Source organism: Vanellus vanellus (assembly GCF_965231255.1).
Source record: "Vanellus vanellus genome assembly, chromosome: Z".
Lineage (NCBI taxonomy): Eukaryota > Metazoa > Chordata > Aves > Charadriiformes > Charadriidae > Vanellus > Vanellus vanellus.
Window position 1 is genome coordinate 66,558,483 of NC_138908.1, and position 20,838 is coordinate 66,579,320.

Here is a 20,838-nt window from a genome sequence, read left to right on the forward strand (position 1 = left end):
GCTTATGGACTAGTAACTAGGACAAGGAGGAGGAGAAAAAAAATGAAAAAATTAAAAAAAAAAAAAAATCACACGTAATACTTCCCCAAATGTTAATGCAAAGAAAAGTGTGTTAATTTGCTTTAAGTTGTAAAAAGCTTTGAGGATAAATTTAACTTCAACTTCTTCCATTCATGGCTGTATTATAGCCCTTATGTCTACAACCTCAGTGACAAGTGTGAAACAGAGGCAGAGAGAACGAGATGAAGAGCTCTAAGTTGTGTGGGAGCTCATTTCAATGAATTATGGGTTGTAAACATCAGCTGAAAAGCTTGCCCAGGTCATCCTAACACAGAGGCAGGCAGGACAACTTTTCACAAACCAGTATATTCCAGAAGATCTCCGTGACCAAACCTTTGGCCACAGCATGCCAACATAGCTTCAATGGATTTGACAGTTACTCCTGCTACTACTCACTCATCCCTAGCTGGTGCTTCTCAACTTGTCATACAAATCCAGGGCAAGGAGCACACATGTGTGCATCTGTATATACAGATCTGTATATACAGATCAACAGTCAAACTCATTCCACTCTTTACGAACTCAACAGCATGAAAGACTGAGGGACATTTCCCTGCTTCATTTCATTAGAAATGACTTACAGAAAATGACTTACGGAAAAAGTAATGGGTGCAACTCCCCCATGTCGTTAACACTGTAAAATGTTAGTGCAATTTGTTTTCCTGTACTGATGAATCCACTGACAACTGAATTTGAAACCTGCATTTTAATGTCAACTACCATGAAAAAAAACTTGCATTAATACATAGACGACCTATTTTAAAAGTTCATAGCAGTAATTTCAGAATTCATTTCAATAAGGAAACTCATGTACGGCCATGATCATCTTAAAGAATCTACGTAGATCATCTTAAAGAATTCATATAGATAAAAGTAACAACTAAAGAACATTGGAGTTTATATTTCCATTTGTTTCCCTTTTTCCTAAGTGTTAGATACCTAGTCTGTGTACAATTTCATGAATTAGGCAAGCAACATATTAAATTTTCCCCCCAAAACTGACAAATTACTAGACAGATGAGTCCACTATAAATTAATTATTGTAGTTTAATTACAACAATTGTAAATTTAAAGACACTTCATCTCTCTCACCTCAATGGTGGGTGGATCCTTTCTTTTTTTTCTTATCCATGCTGCAAAAGAAATAAAAATCAAATGGATTATTTCAAAGATCACAGACAGTATTAAACTCAAAAATATGATTAATTTGTAACAGAACGCAAATGTTTATATAAAAAATTACAATAGAATTTGCCACAACTTGTATTATTTCGCAAAATACAAAGACTCAAGATGTTATTTCCCATGTCAACACTCTTAAGTCTTCACAGAAGGAAGGGGGAAGAGAAAAAAAAAAAATGGCACCTCTGCGAGGACAGTTTGGGAAGAGTTTGCATACCACCCTGGCTGCCAAAAAAAGGGCTTAAAAAGCAGGGCTCACAGCCCAGGCCTGCTGTTGAGCTAGCTATACAGAGCTGAGCTTCACCCTGAGCAAATGACAAGATGACTGCTGAAAAGTATGAAAAGCCATAGACCATTCTGGAGAAAAAGGATTCCTGCATACGCCTCAGGCATTGTTAAAGCCGAAAACCTATTTATGTTAGTGCCACCTTCCTTTACAGCAAGATACAGCCCAAACCTGACTGAGGGGCTGCAGAGCCCTGACTGCACTGTGACCTATGGCTGCGTGGGGCTACCCACTGCATCGAGGGGGAGGCGCAGCAACCACGGGAAGGATCCCTCCATCTCTTAGTCATTTCATGCTGCAAAAGACACCAGAGAAATGAAAGCAGTGGCGACAACAAGTGTCCTGTGGCTCAGGTTTTCCATGATGAACCAAGATCAACAGACTTATGCCCACTCCCACTGCACACCCCGATGCTTAACGTGGGACCAACTGAAGGCAGCACAAGTGCCAAAGGGACCCCACTGCAGACAGAGAAACGGCACTGCGTCGGGTATTGCTTCACAAATTCGATAAATTATAAGAGATAGCTCCAAGTATTACAGGCATTATATAGACAAACAAATTGCCTGACTGTGGACAAGGCGATAAACATCACTCTTTAATAAAAAGTATCACTACTGTAGCATTTTTTCAGGCCTGTTCAATGCACACAATTGGTAGGTACTGGGTTGTATATTTTGTAGATGCTTGTTTTTTCTGCTCATAATTTTCAAATGAATGCGTAGCAGAATGCAAGTGGCTACTAACGAACAGAAGGACAAACACAAGGAAATCAAGTTCCAAGTGCCGAGACATGGCAAAATGTTCTTTTGTATGTTTTTTTGGATAATCAAGACTCCTGCTATTGTGCTTGAAAATTAGAGTAAAAATCACATTTTCATTGTCACCCAAACTCCTGGTCTGACCTCGTCTATAAAGTTTCAGAAATGCTTTAAGAAGGAACTATTCCAAATTTTAATTTTCTAATATCATCTGTGTTGTATTTTGAGGGGAACTAGGGAATGAGTCAAACAGCAAGTCCAAAACACTAAAAGATGCAGAGTCAGACTGTCACCTCACTACTACACATGCAATTACACATAGGGTGAAACACTAACACCACTCTGCTTCAGCAATGTTATGAAACTGGTTTTAGGATGAATAGCTTCCAATTAATACAAGAATGGAATTAAGGGAGACAAAATGGCATTACATAGCTTGGAATTTAGCCATGATGGCAAGGCCAACAGCCTTGACTCAAGGTTAATGGTAAAACACCTGTAACGATACGAAGCAAGGTATTGCTTTTGGTTCTTGTTTATCGGATGACAGTTTCAAAAGATGGGACTTCTAAATACCATTCTGAAACATCCTTTCTTAAAAGCAGTCCCTGCCAGCTCTCCTCAGAGGTCTTTTGGTCCTAACAAAGGTTAGATCTAAATTTGCCATTGTGGAAAAGTGACTGAGGACTGAACAGTCAACATCACCCTTTCTGCAAGTTTCATGTTAGTGGAAAGAAAAACAGCCAATTAAGATAATCCAAAATACAACTAAATGACTTTCTACTACATCTATAGAACTAGAAAACAGTTTGCGTGTACCTGTAGCACTTTCAAACACGTAAGTTTTATGCGAATTTCCAAATGCAATATCTGGTAAGACCAGAGACAAAACTGGCACGACTGAGACTGGCACGACTGAGACTGGCAGCCTTGCAGTCACTCTTGGTAAAAGGACCAGTGATGCTATTAGAGAAAATCATAGCACATAAGCCTTTCCTCCTGACAGAAGTCATCTTTGTCGATACCTAGCAACAGTTTCAACATCATCCAGAAAAGCAAGAAAAGGGTACAGACATCAGGTATAGTGAAGTATGTATACTGGACATTAACCAATAAAAGATAAGCCTGAAGAAAAAAAGGAAAACTAGCAGTTTAAAATATTTTGGAAAAAATTAAGTTTCAAACCATCAAAATTTAAAGGGATTACTTTCAACAAAGTATCATCTTTCTGCCTTGCCAGGTCTTGCTTCTGTCACATGGAAGTATACTACCACCGGTTTCAACTCCACAGCTTTCAGCACCTAAAAATTGCTTCATGTTTTTTTGAAATTGCCAGTATTTCCTTAAAACACCAGCTGCATTTTAACTTCAACCAATTACAATTAGTGACTCTCAGAGAAAAAGTCTGAAAATTTCAAATCCTACAAAATTAAGTGCAGTTAGAAACTTCTGGCTACCATTACAATAGATTTTCTTTCAATAGCAGATGGGATTTTTAGGCAGTTATTTGATTAATGATTTTCAGATGAATGGAATACTTCTATCAAAAGATTTTATCATTTAATTATCTGCCTCAGTTTAACAAGCCACAGATAGAACAGTGAAGGGCAACACAATGACACATCTCCTGTGAACAGGAGCGGTGAAGCAAGGAGCGTTACACAACACATTTTCATTCATTAGTAGATCTCAATTAGTACCAACACTCAAAAGCAACAAAACAATCCTTAATTTGGGAAGATGTCTCATATGAAACATTCCATTATCAGACTGTATCTACTTACATACATAAATAATGCACACAGTTATAATACTGTGCTATTTTTCTTTCCAGCTATAACAAGCATTTGAATGCATGGTTTTATAGGAGCTATCAACCTTCCTTCTTTCTAATAAATGTCAGGACTACAAATCTTTTTCAGTTTAACGCTAAATAAAACTTGCTAACACAAAGATAGGATATCATTTTCCAAATTACTACAGGTAAACTCATTTTAACATCCCTAACAAGCTGCATTAGGAAATCATTATTTAATGAAAGATCACGTCACTGCTATGTAGCTGAGGGATAAACATAGTAACAAAATTTACCAAAATCTCTTTATAGCCAGAAGATGAAGTTAGTTAGCTTTAATATATAATATTACCTTTATGTAAATCCATTTCTGAAATATTCTACATAAAGTACAGCTCAAGATACATTACAAGATTAAAAGCTAATAAAAGATCATCAGACCTAAGTTTATTTCAGTATATTATACTTTAGCATCTAACAGTTTTATCAGTATTTCAAAACCAACACATTATCCTAATAACTCACCTGACCACTGCTCAGTCTTTGGGAAGAAGAATGGGAGGACTCCAATATATTTAATCCCCACCAGTTTTCAGGTGGTTCTTTTTTCAGACAGAAAATTTAAAAAGCCTTTCAAGTTTTTTTAAGCTATCAACAATATTTTGAGCATCCAACACAAGGTTCAAAAAACCAGCAACACCTCATAACTCAGGCATAAGAGAAATTCATGGTAACAATTAAAAGAAGAATGACTGCATACAAAAGTATGATTAGTGATTTACTACTGAGTTAGTACTGATTTTAAAGCAAACAATATCTTGAAATTAAGACGCTTTGCATTCTTGTTGAAAAATACATTCAGTGTATACAATTTAGTAATGGAAAAGCTCTCCCACCTTTCTTTGCGGTCTTCATTACACTTTTAATCGATGCAGGTTTAAATCACTGAACAGATTTATCCCACAGTTAAATATTTGTTGATGACAACAAGGCAGGTAGGTGCTTTATTACATGTTATTTGAACACCATATGCACACATGCACATACTTAATTAAAAAGTGTCAGTTATAGCTGGAAAAGATTTCCACGTGAACACACCCCTTTCCTTACGCCAATAAAACAAAATGCCCTCACCATTGTCAGCCGAGATATGTTAAACCTGGTGAAGTAGAGAAGGTAACATGTATGTACTGAGTGCAACCAAGACATGCTTCCCTGCCCCACAAAGCTTTGGCAAAATGAATCACTGCCTCCATTTCAAATTAATTATGCTGCTGCTTCTAATGTTATCTGGATGGCACTTCCTGCATTCTGTACTCACTGTAATGCTACTTTTGTCTAAAAGGAATTTTGCAAGACAGCTGGACATTTCTTACCTTGAGACCCTTGCATTCTTTCATCAGCGCTCATTTGCGTTCTTATTAGTATGCATGAGATTTTCATTGAACTTTAAGACTCCTACTGGCACATAACACACTGTAATGAGCGTAAAAGTGAGCGTGCAATTAAGACTCCCATTAATCACTAAATGTTACCAGGAAAAAAAAATAAAAATACTCAGCGTAGACAAGCAATAAAATGCTGCATGAAGCATGCAATCTCATCAATGTCTACAGGTATGCAAAATTACTGATGTCCTCTCAGGAGGACTATTGACATGCCCCGAGGAGGTATATTACACATTCTACAGTAGGAGAACATTCAGAACTAGCATTACAGAAAGGTTAACTGTTGTGTGCATCCCTATTGCACGGGGAAAAGAAAAGTATGCACTCCTACTTTGTAATAAAATATAAGAAGCTTCACCTAAACAAAACCAGGTGATATTTGGATTATGCGTATGGATTACATTCTAAATTCAAAACCACAGTACAAAAGGAAACACACTTTTGGATTTGTAAAATGAAAATCAGCTTAATTTTCTGTGTACAAATAGCTAACACTAAGACTGAAGATACAAATATTACGCATGTTTCAGTTTTACAAAAGCCTTAATGGACATTCAGAACTTTTCTAAAATTCACAGGCCTGAGAACTTAGGAAATTTAATCCTGTTGGAGCACTTAAAATTAACATCTTCAGGTGAAAAACTACAGGCGAACCCTTCAGGAGTAAGCCCGCAGCCCTGCATTCAGTAAACTCTCAGGACTAATACACAAACATCCTCTCCAGAGTCTGAGAAACAGCTTGCACAGACTGAGTCTGTTATCTGGATGATTAGTTTATCTACTTGCTTTATAGCTTTCTACTTGGTCTCGGTTACCTTATTACATGTTTATAACTTGATAAACACAGCATCAAAATCAGCCCCTTAGTTTACCAGCTGTCCAGGCTGAATGTCTTAGATACACAATGAGATTTAATTCAGCCCTCTTTGAATTTCACCACAGCCTGTTCCCACTCCTTAAACAACCCCTTGTCCCTGGTTTTGTGCAAGTTCTTCTCAGACAACTCATGCCCTTAAGCATTTCCAAGGACAGTACTTTTATTCATTTTGGTCATAGAATCACAGAATCATAGAATGGTTCTGGTTGGAAGGGACCTTAAAGATCACATAGTTCCTACCTGCCTGCCATGGGCAGGGACACCTCCCATTAGGCCAGGTTGCTCAAAGCCCCATCCAGTTGTGTCTTGAACACTTCCAAGGGTGGGGGGGGTCACAAGAGGTTTCTTTTCTAATCAGCACAGGGTAATGTATAGAAACAAGGGAGGGAAAGGGTGCTGTGAGGACTGCTTTTAAATCAGGTGGCCATTAAAGATAATCCACAAGCAAAGAGTTGTCCGAGTATGCAGGGATGCACTTGGAATTAAACCTGGCAAGGAATGTCAAGGACAGTATGAAGGGCTTCTTCAAGTACACTAGTTGTAAAAGGAAGACTATGGAAAATGTGGGCTCGCTGTTGGATGAGGTAGGTGCCCTGGTGACAGAGGATGCAGAGAAGGCAGAGTTACTGAATCCCAGAATCTGGAGGTAAGAGAGAAACCCTGGAGAAAGCAAGACTCTCCCTTGGTTGAGGAGGATCCGGTTAGAGATCATTTAGGCAAACTTGACACCTACAAATCCATGGGCCCTGATGGAATGCAGCCATGAGTGCTGAGGGAGTTGGCAGATGTTATTTTGAAGCCGCTCTCCATCATCTTTGAAAGGACATGGAGAACAGAAGAGGTGCCTTTGGACTGGAGGAAAACCAATGTCACACCAGTCTGAAAAAACAGCAAGAAGGAGGACCTGGGAAACTACAGGCCAGTCAGCCTGGAAAGAGTCCAGCAGAAGGCTACAAAGATGATCAAGGGAATGGAGCATTTCTCTTATGAGGAAAAGCTGAGAGACCTGGGTCTGTTTAGCCTGGAGAAGACAGAGGAGACCTTATCAATGCTTATAAATATCTAAAGGGCAGGTGCCAAGAGGATGGGGCCTGACTCTTTTCAGTCATGCCCAGTGAAAGAACAAGGGGCAACAGGCACAAACTGGAATACAGGAAATACCATCTCAACATGAGGAAAAACTTCTTTACTTTGGGGGTGACACATCACTGGAACAAGCTGCCCAGAGAGGTTGTGGAGTCTCCTTCTCTAGAGATATTCAAAACCCACCTGGATGCATTCCTGTCCAACTTGCTCTAGGTGAACCTGCTTTGTCAGGGGGGTTGGACTAGATGATCTTCAAAGGTCTCTTCGAATCCCATTCTGTAAAAAAAATTAGTCCTCGCAGAACAAAGACAGCACAGCTGAAAGCAGCTCTCTGCAGATCCCAAGAAAAAGTAGAAGAAATAAGACAACAGAAACTTTAGCACAGTCCTCAAAGTAAAAAGACCGAGAAAGCTAGGAAAGGAGACAGCTAATGCTGAACCGCCAGAACTGAAGCAGAGAGGCTGCAGATGTCAAAGTGCATTTGGAGAGAAGGCCACTGGAGATGAAAGTAGAGAGGATTTAGAATGCTAAAAATCCACACAATTGTAACGAGCCTTTCAGCAAAGTGTGCCTAAAAACCTTGTATTTAACTGTTCCCACTCTGATAACTGGCTTCTATAGTATTATTTGAACTGTACTGTTTCCATTCTTTCCCATTTCTTACTCATTAAGAATTTTTCATTTTACAGGAGGCAGAAAAGAAGTAGTGATGAACTGAACTTCAGAGCATCCCATATCCCTAATTCACACCCCAGTATATAGCAGAGGCACATTAGTTCTTTGAACAGTCTCTATACCCACAGAAGAAGTACCAGTTTTGGCTTTTTAAAGTTATACTTCCACGAAACTGTGAGTAATGCTTAAATTGGCATTGGACAAAAAAATACAGGTTAGACTTTTGTGGAATTCCCACACTTTACCTGTCAGAAGCATGCACTACACACCCATTCTGCTTAAGGAATACACAGGGGAAAAGATGCATGTATCTTTTCTTTCTGTTTCTAGAGAAATTCAGTACTTAAAAGGAAAAGACTGTTACCTATCTGCAAACTGTAAATTCTCCTTTTCTCTGTGAATTCTTTCCATTTAGTGTTGACAAAATCACAATGAAAAAAAACCACAGTTACAAAGATGAGGAAGTTAAGCATTAAAAGTGTAGATGCAGCTCATAAAATGGGACTGGACAACTGTCTTTTCTTCTTTAAAACAAACCTTAATAAGATGCTTTGACTTGCAAAAGCACTTCTCAGGTCTGCATCTTTTTAGACAGGTCCATACCACAGGGTACCTAACCCTTAACTCCAAGGTTTGCTAAAAAAGCAAAAAAGCTTGCTAAAAGCAACGTTCCAAACAGCTGTACCCTGCCATGTACTATCAAGTCACATGGATTTGCACTAAGGTTTCTGAAGCAAAATATAGTGCAGGCTTATTAGTGCTACACTAATTCCAGCAGTCCTAATAAGGAACAGGTTCATATAGCAATTTGCTTGAACCAGTCTAAGACCCTTTGTGAAAGGGTGATTAGCCCAAACTCATCCGTGACAGTCTGACTGTCCATTTTGTTTTCTGTTAATTCCAGCCAAGTGCAGGTAGAGACTATTGGACTGCAATTTTCAACACTCAAAAGGTAGCAGCAGGTCTTGGATGAGATTTCATTCACAGCAGAGCAGAGTTACATGAGGCTTCAGGTATGCTTCACAGTTTTTGTGGTGCAGAATGGTTACATGACAGTCGACTGCATGACACAGACCTAAGATGACCAGCAGTGGTTGGAGAACTTTTAGATGAGGAAGCAGACCTTCAGCAAGTTGGATTAGGTAGATGCCCTTACATCTGGTGCTTGAATGGGTAAGCCTACCAGGCTGCTGCTGTCCTTCAGAAGATGGCTATCCTGGACTGATAAAGAACCAAAAGCATCTAGATTAAGACTTGCCAGCCAACTGTGGGTACTGTGGCAGTAGAAGACAGAAGCTGTTGATACTGTGGTTTTGCCACAGTTGGTAAATGCTGCTAATAGGGCTGAAACATCTTTGAGAAGCATTTAACTGTTAATACTAGCCTTAGTTGATCACAAAAAAAAAAGTCATAGGAACCAGTGTAATGACAATGATAAAATGGAATACTGTGTCCAGTTTTGGGCTCCCCAGTTCAAGAGGGACAGGGAACTACTGGAGCGAGTCCAGCGAAGAGCAACTAAGATGATTAAGGGATTGGAGCATCTGCCTTATGAGGAAAGGCTGAGAGAGCTGGGACTCTTTAGCCTGGAGAAGAGAAGGCTGAGGGGAGACCTTATTATGGCGTACAAGTATCTAAAGGGTGGGCTGAAGGAGGATGGAGCCAGGCTCTTTTCAATGGTTCCCAGTGACAGGACGAGGGACAACGGGCACAAGTTAGAACACAGGAAGTTCCGTTCAAATACACGGAAACAGTTCTTTACGGTGAGGGTGACAGAGCACTGGCACAGGCTGCCCAGGGAGGTTGTGGAGTCCCCTTCCCTGGAGATTTTCAAGCCCCGCCTGGATGCAGTCCTGAGTAATGTGCTCTGGGCAATCCTGCTTTAGCAGGGGAGTTGGACTAGGTGATCTCTAGAGGTCCCTTCCAACTCTGAAAATTCTGTGATTCTGTGAAAATGCAAGATGAGGATATTGGATATTTCTCTACTGACTCCACAAAGGGATATAACGAGACCAGTTTTTTCTTACCTCAGTATCATCTCCCTCAGGGGCTAACAGTAAGTACAAAGGAAAGAGAGTGAGGTAAAGCAAATGTATTGTGATATTTCCTCAAAACACTCTGTGGCCTCCATTAATTTGGAGCGCACTGACAAATTATACCACAGTAATATCTGTGTATGAAAAGGACTTTTCTTCCACAAATTCTTTTAATCACTTTTTGAACTCATGCAAACTTCCAGCAAGCAGAATATTCAATGACAGGGAATTCCACAGTTTAACTACACACTGCTTAAAATTTAAGTTTGTTTGATTTAAACCCACCAACTTCTGGGAGATGCCTAGATGTTATTCTCCCCAAAAAGCATGCTAAATGACAGGTAGACTCTTATCTACTATTTCAGGGGTTCCTTGCTTATGCTAGAGTCCTGGATTTAAAGCCACACTTGGCTCGAGCTCCTACAGCCTCAAGGAGCAACATACACTCCCTCTCTGCTTTCTCTCTTTCTCCAAGGGCTGCTCAGCTAATCCCAAGAAACTTATCTAACCTTCCTGAATTTCTTTGTATGTCCCAAATTTTCAGACAAAATTTTCATCAGTAACAGTGGGAAAAAATGGTTAATTATTACCAGGTTCTCCAACTCCCTATGTGTGAGGAAGAATATAGGAAACCAAATACCACCATAAAAAAAAAAAAAGCCTCATCACTGTGCCACCAATAATTCAACTGACCTACAAATAACACTATAGTGAAGGCATAATTAGGAAGTTTAACACTTTTAGTTTTGGTTATTCTATCGGATCCCCCTCAGGTACAAAAGTTTTCACATTTAATAGGAGAAAGTCATGATCGTACAGGCTTTATTTACATTTTTATTAAGTACTAAATTCCTAAACAGAATTTATCCTATTTGTAAAGGGGTTACTTTAACAATTCATAATAACTATGCAGTTAAACAAAAGCCTGCATTACTCAAAATGAAAGATAATAGACAACCCATTCACATACTGAGGCTTTCCAATAAAAATACTGAATCTACATTCAATGTCAAAATTATCTTGAAATGAAACCAAAATATTCAGGATTTACCTTCCCATTCTGCTGGAAAGTCACCCATTTCATACTGATATGCTTGACGATTTATTGCTTCTACAAACCTTCTTTCTGGTATAATCTGCCCTATAGGAAAGAAAAAAGAAAAAAGGCAATTAAATATATTTCTATATAATACTCAAATTGCTGATTATGCTATTGTTTTGAAAGAACTGTATTTGTTCACACAAGCGCAATGATGTCCACAGGATAAAAAAGAAGGATTAAAATACACAGAAAATTATTACCGTATGGATGCCAATTTGAAATGCTATGTGTTTCAGTAACTTTAACAAAAGCTTGCATGTTCTACAGTTGAATTGGATTATTAATGACAAATATTTCAACCCAAGTTATTCGCCTTAGTGTATCCCTCCCTCCCTTTGAGAATGCTTCTCTGAAGAACTGTTGACCAGTTTTCTATCAACTGTTTTTTCCTTCACCTGGATATCTTCCACACCATTGCTGGTGAGGCATCAGAAACTTGATGCTGTTCTTGAGTCAAAACCCAGCACTGAAAGTTCACTCGTTAGCTTTGCAAAGTGGTCAGACCACATCATCTCCAATCACTGGCAACTGCTCTGTGCATGTGAGCCATTTCACATATGCTTGCAAACTAAATATTTTCTATGTTTAAAACAAAAACCAGTAGGTAGCTCTCTGACAGGGAACATTCAGTATATTGAAAGGGCAGCCAGTGTGGAGAATCTGGATCTACATCCCACCCACACGTTCTACTACTGCCAAAGAGGAAGAATTAAGATTCAAACAGTGATGTAGCACACAGCAGACTGACTGTCAGACATAATGCTACTGTTCAGAGAAACAGTATTTTAATTTGCTTTTTATATTAGCAGATACTGGAAAGATGTGCAAGTTTCCCATCTCTCACAGGGAAAAAAAATAACAACATTCCCCAGGCTTTTTCTCCTAGCTTTTTCCTTTCCTAGGAGGCCAACAGGGAAAAAATTGACATTTTGAGGAAACACAAATATCTGCATAAAATCTTTTCTTTCATAATGATGTGATTAATGCAGTTCATTCCTTCAGTATGCTTTCAACAAGTATTTCAAATTAAGTTATTTTAAAACTGATAGTAGTCAGGAGTTACAATTCACCCATCTCTGGTTAATAATAGCTAAACTGCATACTATTGTTCATTATTAAGTATTTAATGCAGTAAAATAAGAATTTGTATAGCAACTGTAATTTCTTTTCTAAGTACCTTCTCTAGCCTTATAATATTTATTTTTACTTTTAAGGCAATGCAACATTTTTACTGTTTCAGATATGCCATCTGGCAAAGATAATAGTGTAGTATACTTTCATTTCCAATATTAGATATTTTAAATCAGTGTTGAAAGATATATATCTCATACTTATTTGTTTTATAAGTACACAATTCCTATATGCTGAAAATATTATACTTCATACACTTGCTTTAAAATGATTTCCTTTGAACACCACCATGGATAATTCCATTTTACAAACTCCTTATCTACAAAGCAAAACAAAAATACAGAAATACTTTCTTCCCAAATAGAAGATTTCCAGAAAAGCTGAAGACCTCTCTAATTAGGTTTGATCCTATATAAGTCTCAGAATTAACACTATTCTCCATTGTTTGAAAGTCACTAGATTTTACTGTTAACACAACACCTTTAAAAAAAAAAGACTTTCCGTACTTTGAGTCCTACACAGGTAGAACAGTCTGAGTAAACTGGCATAAGCAAAAGTAACAAACAAGTGTATTTTTCTACCTGCTACCATGACTTGTGATTGATGTTATACCTTTATGCATTTCCAAATAAACTTTTTTAACTAGTCTACTTTTAAAAAAATACACCACTTTTTATTCTGCTGCAAGTTTTCATGGGATACATGTAAAAAATTCATTCTCCAGATCCCACAGTCAAATCACACTGTAGCCCCAAACTCAGAAAATTATTTCCCAAAGGCGTTATTTTGAAGAATCATCACACCGTAGTGCTGGTGGCTTTTAAGCCTCTATGCATTTGTGATGAACACACAGCATTAATTAACTTCAACTGGCTGATTTGCCTTGTCCTCTAGGTTTCTTTTGGCAGATCACTGCTGACAAATAATTTACATAGACTTTTCTATCGAAGATCACACTGAGGCCTCTTTAGATGTAAATAAAACCTTTTACAGTTTAGAGAAGTGTTTTTTCATACTAAAGATTGACTGTTTTGCTTTATATTGCTTAATTCATTCCTAGGTTTTCAAATAAATACTGTGATCTCTGCTACAGCAACTCAAGAAACTTCATTTGTAAGTGTATACATATGCAGCAATTACAAATAGCAATGTAAGAACCACTATTTACAGTTTTAACTTTAAAATTAACCAATTAACCTCATTATCACATGACCACTAGATCTTGGAAACACAGAAGAAACATTAATACTTCATGTTAGGATTACATAAAACACAACATATCCAAAGAATATCAGCCAATAACTCTTAAAAAAAAAAAAGCAGATTACTTCAGAAAGAATTTAACAGATGTACAGAATGCTCTCATAGATTACTTGGATATAACATCGTTTACACAAACGTCTTGATTTAACCCTCGCCAGCAACTAGGGCCACACAGCCATTCACTCACTCCATCCATGGCAGGATGGGGCAGAGAGTCAGAAGAGTAAAAGTGAGAAAACCTGTGGGTTGAGATAAAGACAGCTTAATAAGTAAAGTAAAAGCTGGGTGCACAAGCGAAGCAAAACAAGGAATTCATTCACGGCTTCCCACTGGCAGGCAGTTGTTCAGCCATCTCCAGTCAAGCAGGGTTCCATCACACATAACGGTTACTTGGGAAGACAAAACGCTCTAACTCCAAACATTCCCCCTTCCTCCTTCTTCCCCAGATTTATACGCTGAACATGATGTCACATGGTATGGAATATCCCTTTGGTCAGTTGGTGTCAGCTGTCATGGCTGTGTCTCCTCACGACTTTTTGTGCACTCCCAGCCAACTCGCTGGTGGGGTGGGGTGAGGAGCAGAAAAGGCCTTGACTGCTTTGCAACAGCCAAAAACATTAGTGCGCTATCAACAGTATTCCCATCTCAAACCCAAAACGCAGCACTACACCAGCTGCTAATAAGAAAGTCAACTCCATCCAAAGTGAAACCATGACAACAAAACACCGAAGTAGCCAAGATTTGCAACTTTGCAGGAGTTACAAGCAAGCAAAACAGACAAGAAGTCTAAGTAATGGACAGATCTTTCAGCAAGTGTTACAGTATTTACACATTGTAGATTTATATACTTTCTTACTGTACATATTTTCTCTAAGCCTTTCTGTCCTAGTCTATCTGAAAGCCCATGTGTGGTGACTGAAGTGAATTTGTATAAAAGCCTGAAAACAAAAGAGTTTAACAGAAGTTAGGCAGTCTGCCCGCATGAGAAAGGGGTAACCAAAACCAGCAAGGAAAACAGTTAAGTGAAACGTGAAGGAGTAGCAAATGACTTAATGGATTATTTTCTAAATTTATACAACCCTATCCATAGACTATGAGGCCTAGAGCTAAGTTATATTTCCATAACAAAAACATGGTTAACTGTAGACATGCACAGATGTTATGAAATTACTATTATAGTTTTCTGTTTCTTCTAAGAAAGAGTTCCTCTTCTACAGACAAAACATCCAGTTGTTTCCACTGCAGTCACTAAATCTATCGGTCACTAAATCTGATATTTGCACTAAGAAAAACCCCACTGAAGAACCTTCCAGATCAAAATAAAGTTAAATGATGAATAATCTGAAACTCATATTGTTCTGTAACCAAATTATTATTCTTCCTTTATCAATTTCTTAAAACAATGTATACGTACTATTTTAAGGATCTTCAGCAGCCTTACATGGATTTTCACTGTTTACAAAATTGTTATTTGAAACAAATTTCTCTGTTAACCACCAAACAAGTTTGTCTAATGTGTACACCTGGAACAAACTATGGCACCCATGATCAGTGAGAAGAGAAATGGCACCATCAACAGGGAACTGGATGGTTTTGGTACCTGAACTAAGCAAGAGCCCGTGCCAGCTATAAAAGATCAGTATATTTTGCAGTCAGCCGATGGAAGCAGGATGATCCCTCTCACACATGTGCATGCATGAAGCTACCATGTTAAAGCAACAATTCACAATTCCCATTCAAGCTGGGAATCTCAGATGTTCCTGAGAACTCGGGACCTGGACTCTTTTGGCTTGCTGATTTGCACTGTCTGTGTGGTAAGAGCCCATGGAAGAAAGACTTTATTAATTACTTAGAGAAAAAAATGCACAGACTGAATAGGCAGCCTTTGTTAATTTAAGACAAATGGACTAAATTTCAGTTGCACAGCACTACTGTAAACTTTATGATGAAACAAACATTTTTAAAGCATACCTATTTACTGAAGAACTACGTTGTTTGAAGAGATTATATTGTACTTAATTTACTAACAGTACCCTATTTCATCACCAGTAACACAACGTAAACTTTACCTACTGGAAACAAAGGTTTCCAAAAACTTTTTCAGCAGTATCTTACAAAGTTCACACAATGGATCCCCCATTTCTTTCCTCTTGTCTGGTGACAACTCAGCAAAATCTGTAGTTCTTGCAAAATATGAAGCAGTAATTAAGTTAGCAAAGCAACTGAACTACTAGCAGTTCTTCACACAAAGCAGACAAAAGCCTACTTCTTCCAGAGGCAACAAAAAGCAGATTATCTCTCTATAGGCTGCAGGAGTGGCCCATCACCTTCAGAGCAAGATATGAAGTTCTCATCTCTACTGGAGGAGAAGGTAAAAAAAGTCTGCTGTGAAGAAAGGAAAACACAACCCTTTTAAAGGTGAACATTAATTGGTGCAAGCCTAGATCCCTCCTTTGCATAGATTTTTTTAGCTAAGGAACCTTGTTCATTGGTGACCATTTTCATGCTACCTCATGGTCAGAATTCCAGTACTTCTGCTTCACCTTAGGAAAGACATCAGCATTTTAAGATAATACTTTTCTCCCAAAGAGTTCCAATTTTATTTTTTCAAACATAGACTTCTATGAAGTTAATTAATTTTTGCTGAGTGACAAATCAAGAACTTTTAATAGTTCGTTATATTTATTCATACAACAAATTAATATATTAATCTAAAATAAAATACAAGAAGTTTAATATTTGCACCTAACATCTATCACATATGCATGTAGTTACATTTTCTTCAATAATTCATACACCTGAAGTAATGTAAAACTCTTTATGCTTTATAAAATCATATTAGAAACTCATTTCAACTTTTAAGAGCAGCAAGTAAAGGCCACTGGCTGCTTTGTTCAATGGTTCTGATTTCCATTAACCTCCAAAGAACCAGGATCAGTGATTTCCAGTTTTACAGTGATGCAGGATCAAGCAATATTAAACTTAGTAAGTGCTGAATGAGCAAGTCCCAAAAAGCTGCAAGATCAGTTTCTTCAGATTTCTATTGCAGGTTTGAAGTCTGGTTGATTACTTCCATTTTTGGGAACACATACTGTCAAAGGAAAAGACTCACATACAATACAAGCTTCACAGTCCCTTTTCATTTCCCAAAAGAAATGCCAGCTGACAATGCCAGTGTCATAGCCATACTGTTTAAGTAATACTCATTATTTTGTATTAATTGCTGTTCCTCCTATACCACACTGTGTACCAAAATAATTGTACCGATTTTCTACAACATTTATAACTAATGTCCAATAAACTGGAAAGTTTGCCATGTTTAATTAACTTGCTTAACAGATTTTAGCAATACAATTCATTAAATATTATTTGTATCCCTCTAATAATGGATTTGACATGGTAAAAAAAAAAAATTAAGGGTAGGCTCACATTGCAACAGAGGCTGAAGATAGCCAAGACAGTTTTAAGCAAGTTTACTTATATTCCAGAAAGTCTAGTCACAGCAAATTCAGAGCCTTGATAATTTTTTTCACCTTATCTCTGAGTTTGACAGTCTTCCTGAATTCAGCCCCAAGGGGTAACACCAGCCCAAATAAAGTACATTTACTGCAGTCTCTAATCAATGTACCTTAAAAAAAAACCCTATAGTCTAAGTGGCTTGAACACCGGTAAGATCAGACTTATGGGTCTGGGTCTCTCTCAGGAGAGGAAGCTTTTTTGTTTTAATTCTCATGAAGTCACCAGAGAAAGTGTCAAATTTTCACGTGGAATTTAGATGAGGAGAGAGTTCTGTCTTTGCCAGAAACATGTCCCAGCATCTTATCTTTGGTCAGAAATGGGTATGAACTGAATAGCAGCATATCTGATGCTGTCCCAAAAGACTTTGTTTGTCTGAAATTTCCATTGACAAGGATTATTCCCATCTTGATAGGATCTACCGTCAGTTTCCCAGGGAAAGGGACATGTACATAAATCATCTTCAAAAACTTCTCTAAGATGGACTGTTGGTCCTCTGGAGAAGTTCTTGCTCTATGTCATTAACATGACCAACACATGCTTATGGTATGGTTAGATGATTTTGTCCCAAATTTTAATCCAGGATGTCACCTTAACAAATCTGACTCTTGATGCCATCTAGATTCTGCCCTTCTTACAAGCATATGCTAAACAACAAAGCTTTTGCTAACAAGACTTACTATCCAACTATTTACTAACTAGGAATTGATCTCGCACAATGTCTACCTACATGGCAACCAAACAAAACCCAAATAAACCTATGTCCAGAAGGAAGACCATACATTATTCCTTGAAACAAGAGCCACGTACTTTATTTTCTGAGTATTTCTAGTGTAGGAAAATTATTAACGTGCATACATAGAGGAAAAACTGCTCAATATCATTCTTGCTGTAGTCATGTATGACTGCGAGGAAATTAAACACCTTATCCTGATAGATGAAGAAATTTTGCCTATTTTCCATAAAGTAAATAAGAAAGACTTAGAACAGCGGCTTCCAAACAGGCAACATCTCATTCCTGCCCTATTTAACCCAATCCAACACAAGTAATATTGCAGGGTAACCAGGCCTATCTGGGTTCATTCTGATTTCATATACCAATTTGTATCTTTTGACTGCTAACCAGAATGATTTTGACACTGTTAGCTTCTTTGTTTCTTTGGACGGATATATTCCGTAATTCATTTAACGCAGAACAAGTTTATCCCTCAATCCTTTGAAAAGACAATCCATTTTATAATAGCTGTCAGACCTCTAGAGTGTACAGAACTGCAACTTGATTCTGTTTCACAGTTTGACACACTTATGCATGTTAAAATTTTCCAGTTTGACACAAATGGCATATTTTTTCCCCCTTTAAATCTAAAGGCCTATGCTTGGATGGGTCATTAGTCCACACTAATCACACTTTTGCTTAATCACTTCATTGCATGTATCCAGCCACTGATATACTGAATGTATATACATACATATATACACACATGTATTTTCTATTACCCATTGCCTAATTAAGCTTTCAGAAGAAAAAAAAAATTACAGCAACATAACGTGTAATATAGATAATAGCAATGCTCAAATGAAAGTTACTCAGTCAAAGTAGCGATAGTAAAGACACAGCATAGACCAGAGACTTTGGAAAAAAACCTACACAATCATCCAGGAAGGACCGGGGTGGGATGGGAGTGGGGGAGAAAAGAGAAGAAGAAAACTAGAACTCAGTTTAAAAATGCATTTACTAAAGTTAAAATGTGAATAACAAGTTAAAAATGAAACCACCACAGGCTTTGGGTTTTACTGTTTTTTAAATGCCCACATATCCCTCCTCTCTCCTAGTTGCATGTCTATGCTATGTTTTTGAAGACTGCTACATCCCCAGTCTAGTACTCTGCTCTGCACGTATCTGTCAAGGATGACAAACAATTAATATGAAAGTGTGTCTGGAAGCTGTCTCTTTGAACAGAAAGCAATACACATATACCTGGGTTGTAAGGCTTATTGATACACCAAGCTGAAATTTCTGAAGCTGGTAATGGAACAAATATCTTAATAAGGATGCAACCATTAACAGAAGAAAACAGCAGAAGAGATAAACCAATTATACAATGTGTAATGCTAGTAACTATTTCATTATCCATTTTCCCAAGGTGATCTACAACAGCAGACCTCACTGAAATCAGAAGGAGGTGTTTTCTCAATACACTGCTTCCACTGTTCAGTTTACTAAGACCAACCATATAGTACCATATCATTGTTAGTAATGTTACCTTTACAGAAAGAACTTAGCACATTTTAGAACCAAGTCCTTCAAGGTGATCTGCAGAATGCTTCTCAATTAGAACTTTAAGCGAAAGTTCACAGGAATACTCTCCCAGAAATAATTTTAAATTAATGATTGGAGAATCAAGAAATTCAAAAGACTAACATACGGGTGTCACACTTTCTCTTTTAAACTTGCCTCTCTAAATTACAAATTATATTTCTGCCTGATTGCTCCAACTGCCAAAGTTAAATAATTTCTATCTGGATTACGGCTGACTGTATTTAAATGTTTCTTAACTGTTTGCTTAAGTATGAACAAGTATTTTTTCTAAATTAAAACAACTTTTGCTATGGAAGGCTCAAGTTTTCAAAAAACTTTACAAAAGATGTTTTATTTAAATAATATATTCCTGTTTTACAAACATCGTCAAAAAGCCTAGAGAATATTCTAGCAAATCATTAATGGAAGACACCACTTTTTACTTTGGTCTTGGCAGAGACGAATCTGCAAAGAACAATCTGATATTTTTATGATAAATTAAGCCAACACACACACAGAGAAGTGAATAGAGTTTTCTATTGAGTTTAGTAGTATCAAGCCCCAGTCAGAAACATGAAGTATAAAATATTTGCACAAAAGAAAAAAGGGCATTGTTCAGATCACTCAGAGAAACTTTTGCAAGCTTGCAAAATGTTCAGTGCAAACCATGCACTGCATGTCCCAGCGTCACTCTACCCATCTCTGAATGGAATCACCTCAGAGATTAAAAAATATACATATATATGCACACACACACGTATATCTAGAGGTATCAGGAACATAACACAACCATTTAGAGGCTAGTAGAAAATAACTTTTTGGTATACAGTCAGATGTGAAAAAAATCTTAGTAATCTGATTAAAACATTTGCATATTGAAGGAGAAAAGTGTCGCTTACCACCAGTGTGGCAGTCCAACACCACATTAGATTTCATGCAGTAGTTCTGATACACTCTTTCCATTGTTGTTGAGTATTACTTTGAAATCCTTCTGCACGGCAACTGTGAACACAACCCAATATGACCCCGAAACACAGTCTTTGGACGAAGAGGACTCCAAGTTTTTGGTAGGCCAGAAGATGTTTTGCCAGTATAAATCTATAAAAGCCATCTTGCGGGGTCTGCGTTAACATCTACACGCCAATCCAGATATGTGGCACCAGCTCCTATTGATTCATCTAAACTAACATCTGAGGTGTTAGTTCACTGGATCTGGTGTGGCAGAAATAATTTGATTAAAATACTGCTATTACTGACATTGACTGCTGGGTTGAGTTTGTTCATTGTTTACATGGTCTATGTCTATTTGTCTAGAATTCTG

General features: G+C 37.7%; 1 protein-coding gene across 1 annotated transcript in view; it reads right to left on the minus strand.

The window, feature by feature from the left end:
• Nucleotides 1–20,838, minus strand: part of NDUFAF2 (NADH:ubiquinone oxidoreductase complex assembly factor 2) — a 72,690-nt gene that overhangs the window by 12,667 nt on the left and 39,185 nt on the right. The window contains exons 2-3 of the mRNA XM_082497899.1: nucleotides 11,258–11,347; nucleotides 1,153–1,193 (exon numbers count right to left, since the gene is read on the minus strand). Coding sequence (XP_082354025.1) covers nucleotides 1,153–1,193; nucleotides 11,258–11,347 — 131 coding nt within the window. The remainder of the gene's footprint in view (nucleotides 1–1,152; nucleotides 1,194–11,257; nucleotides 11,348–20,838) is intronic.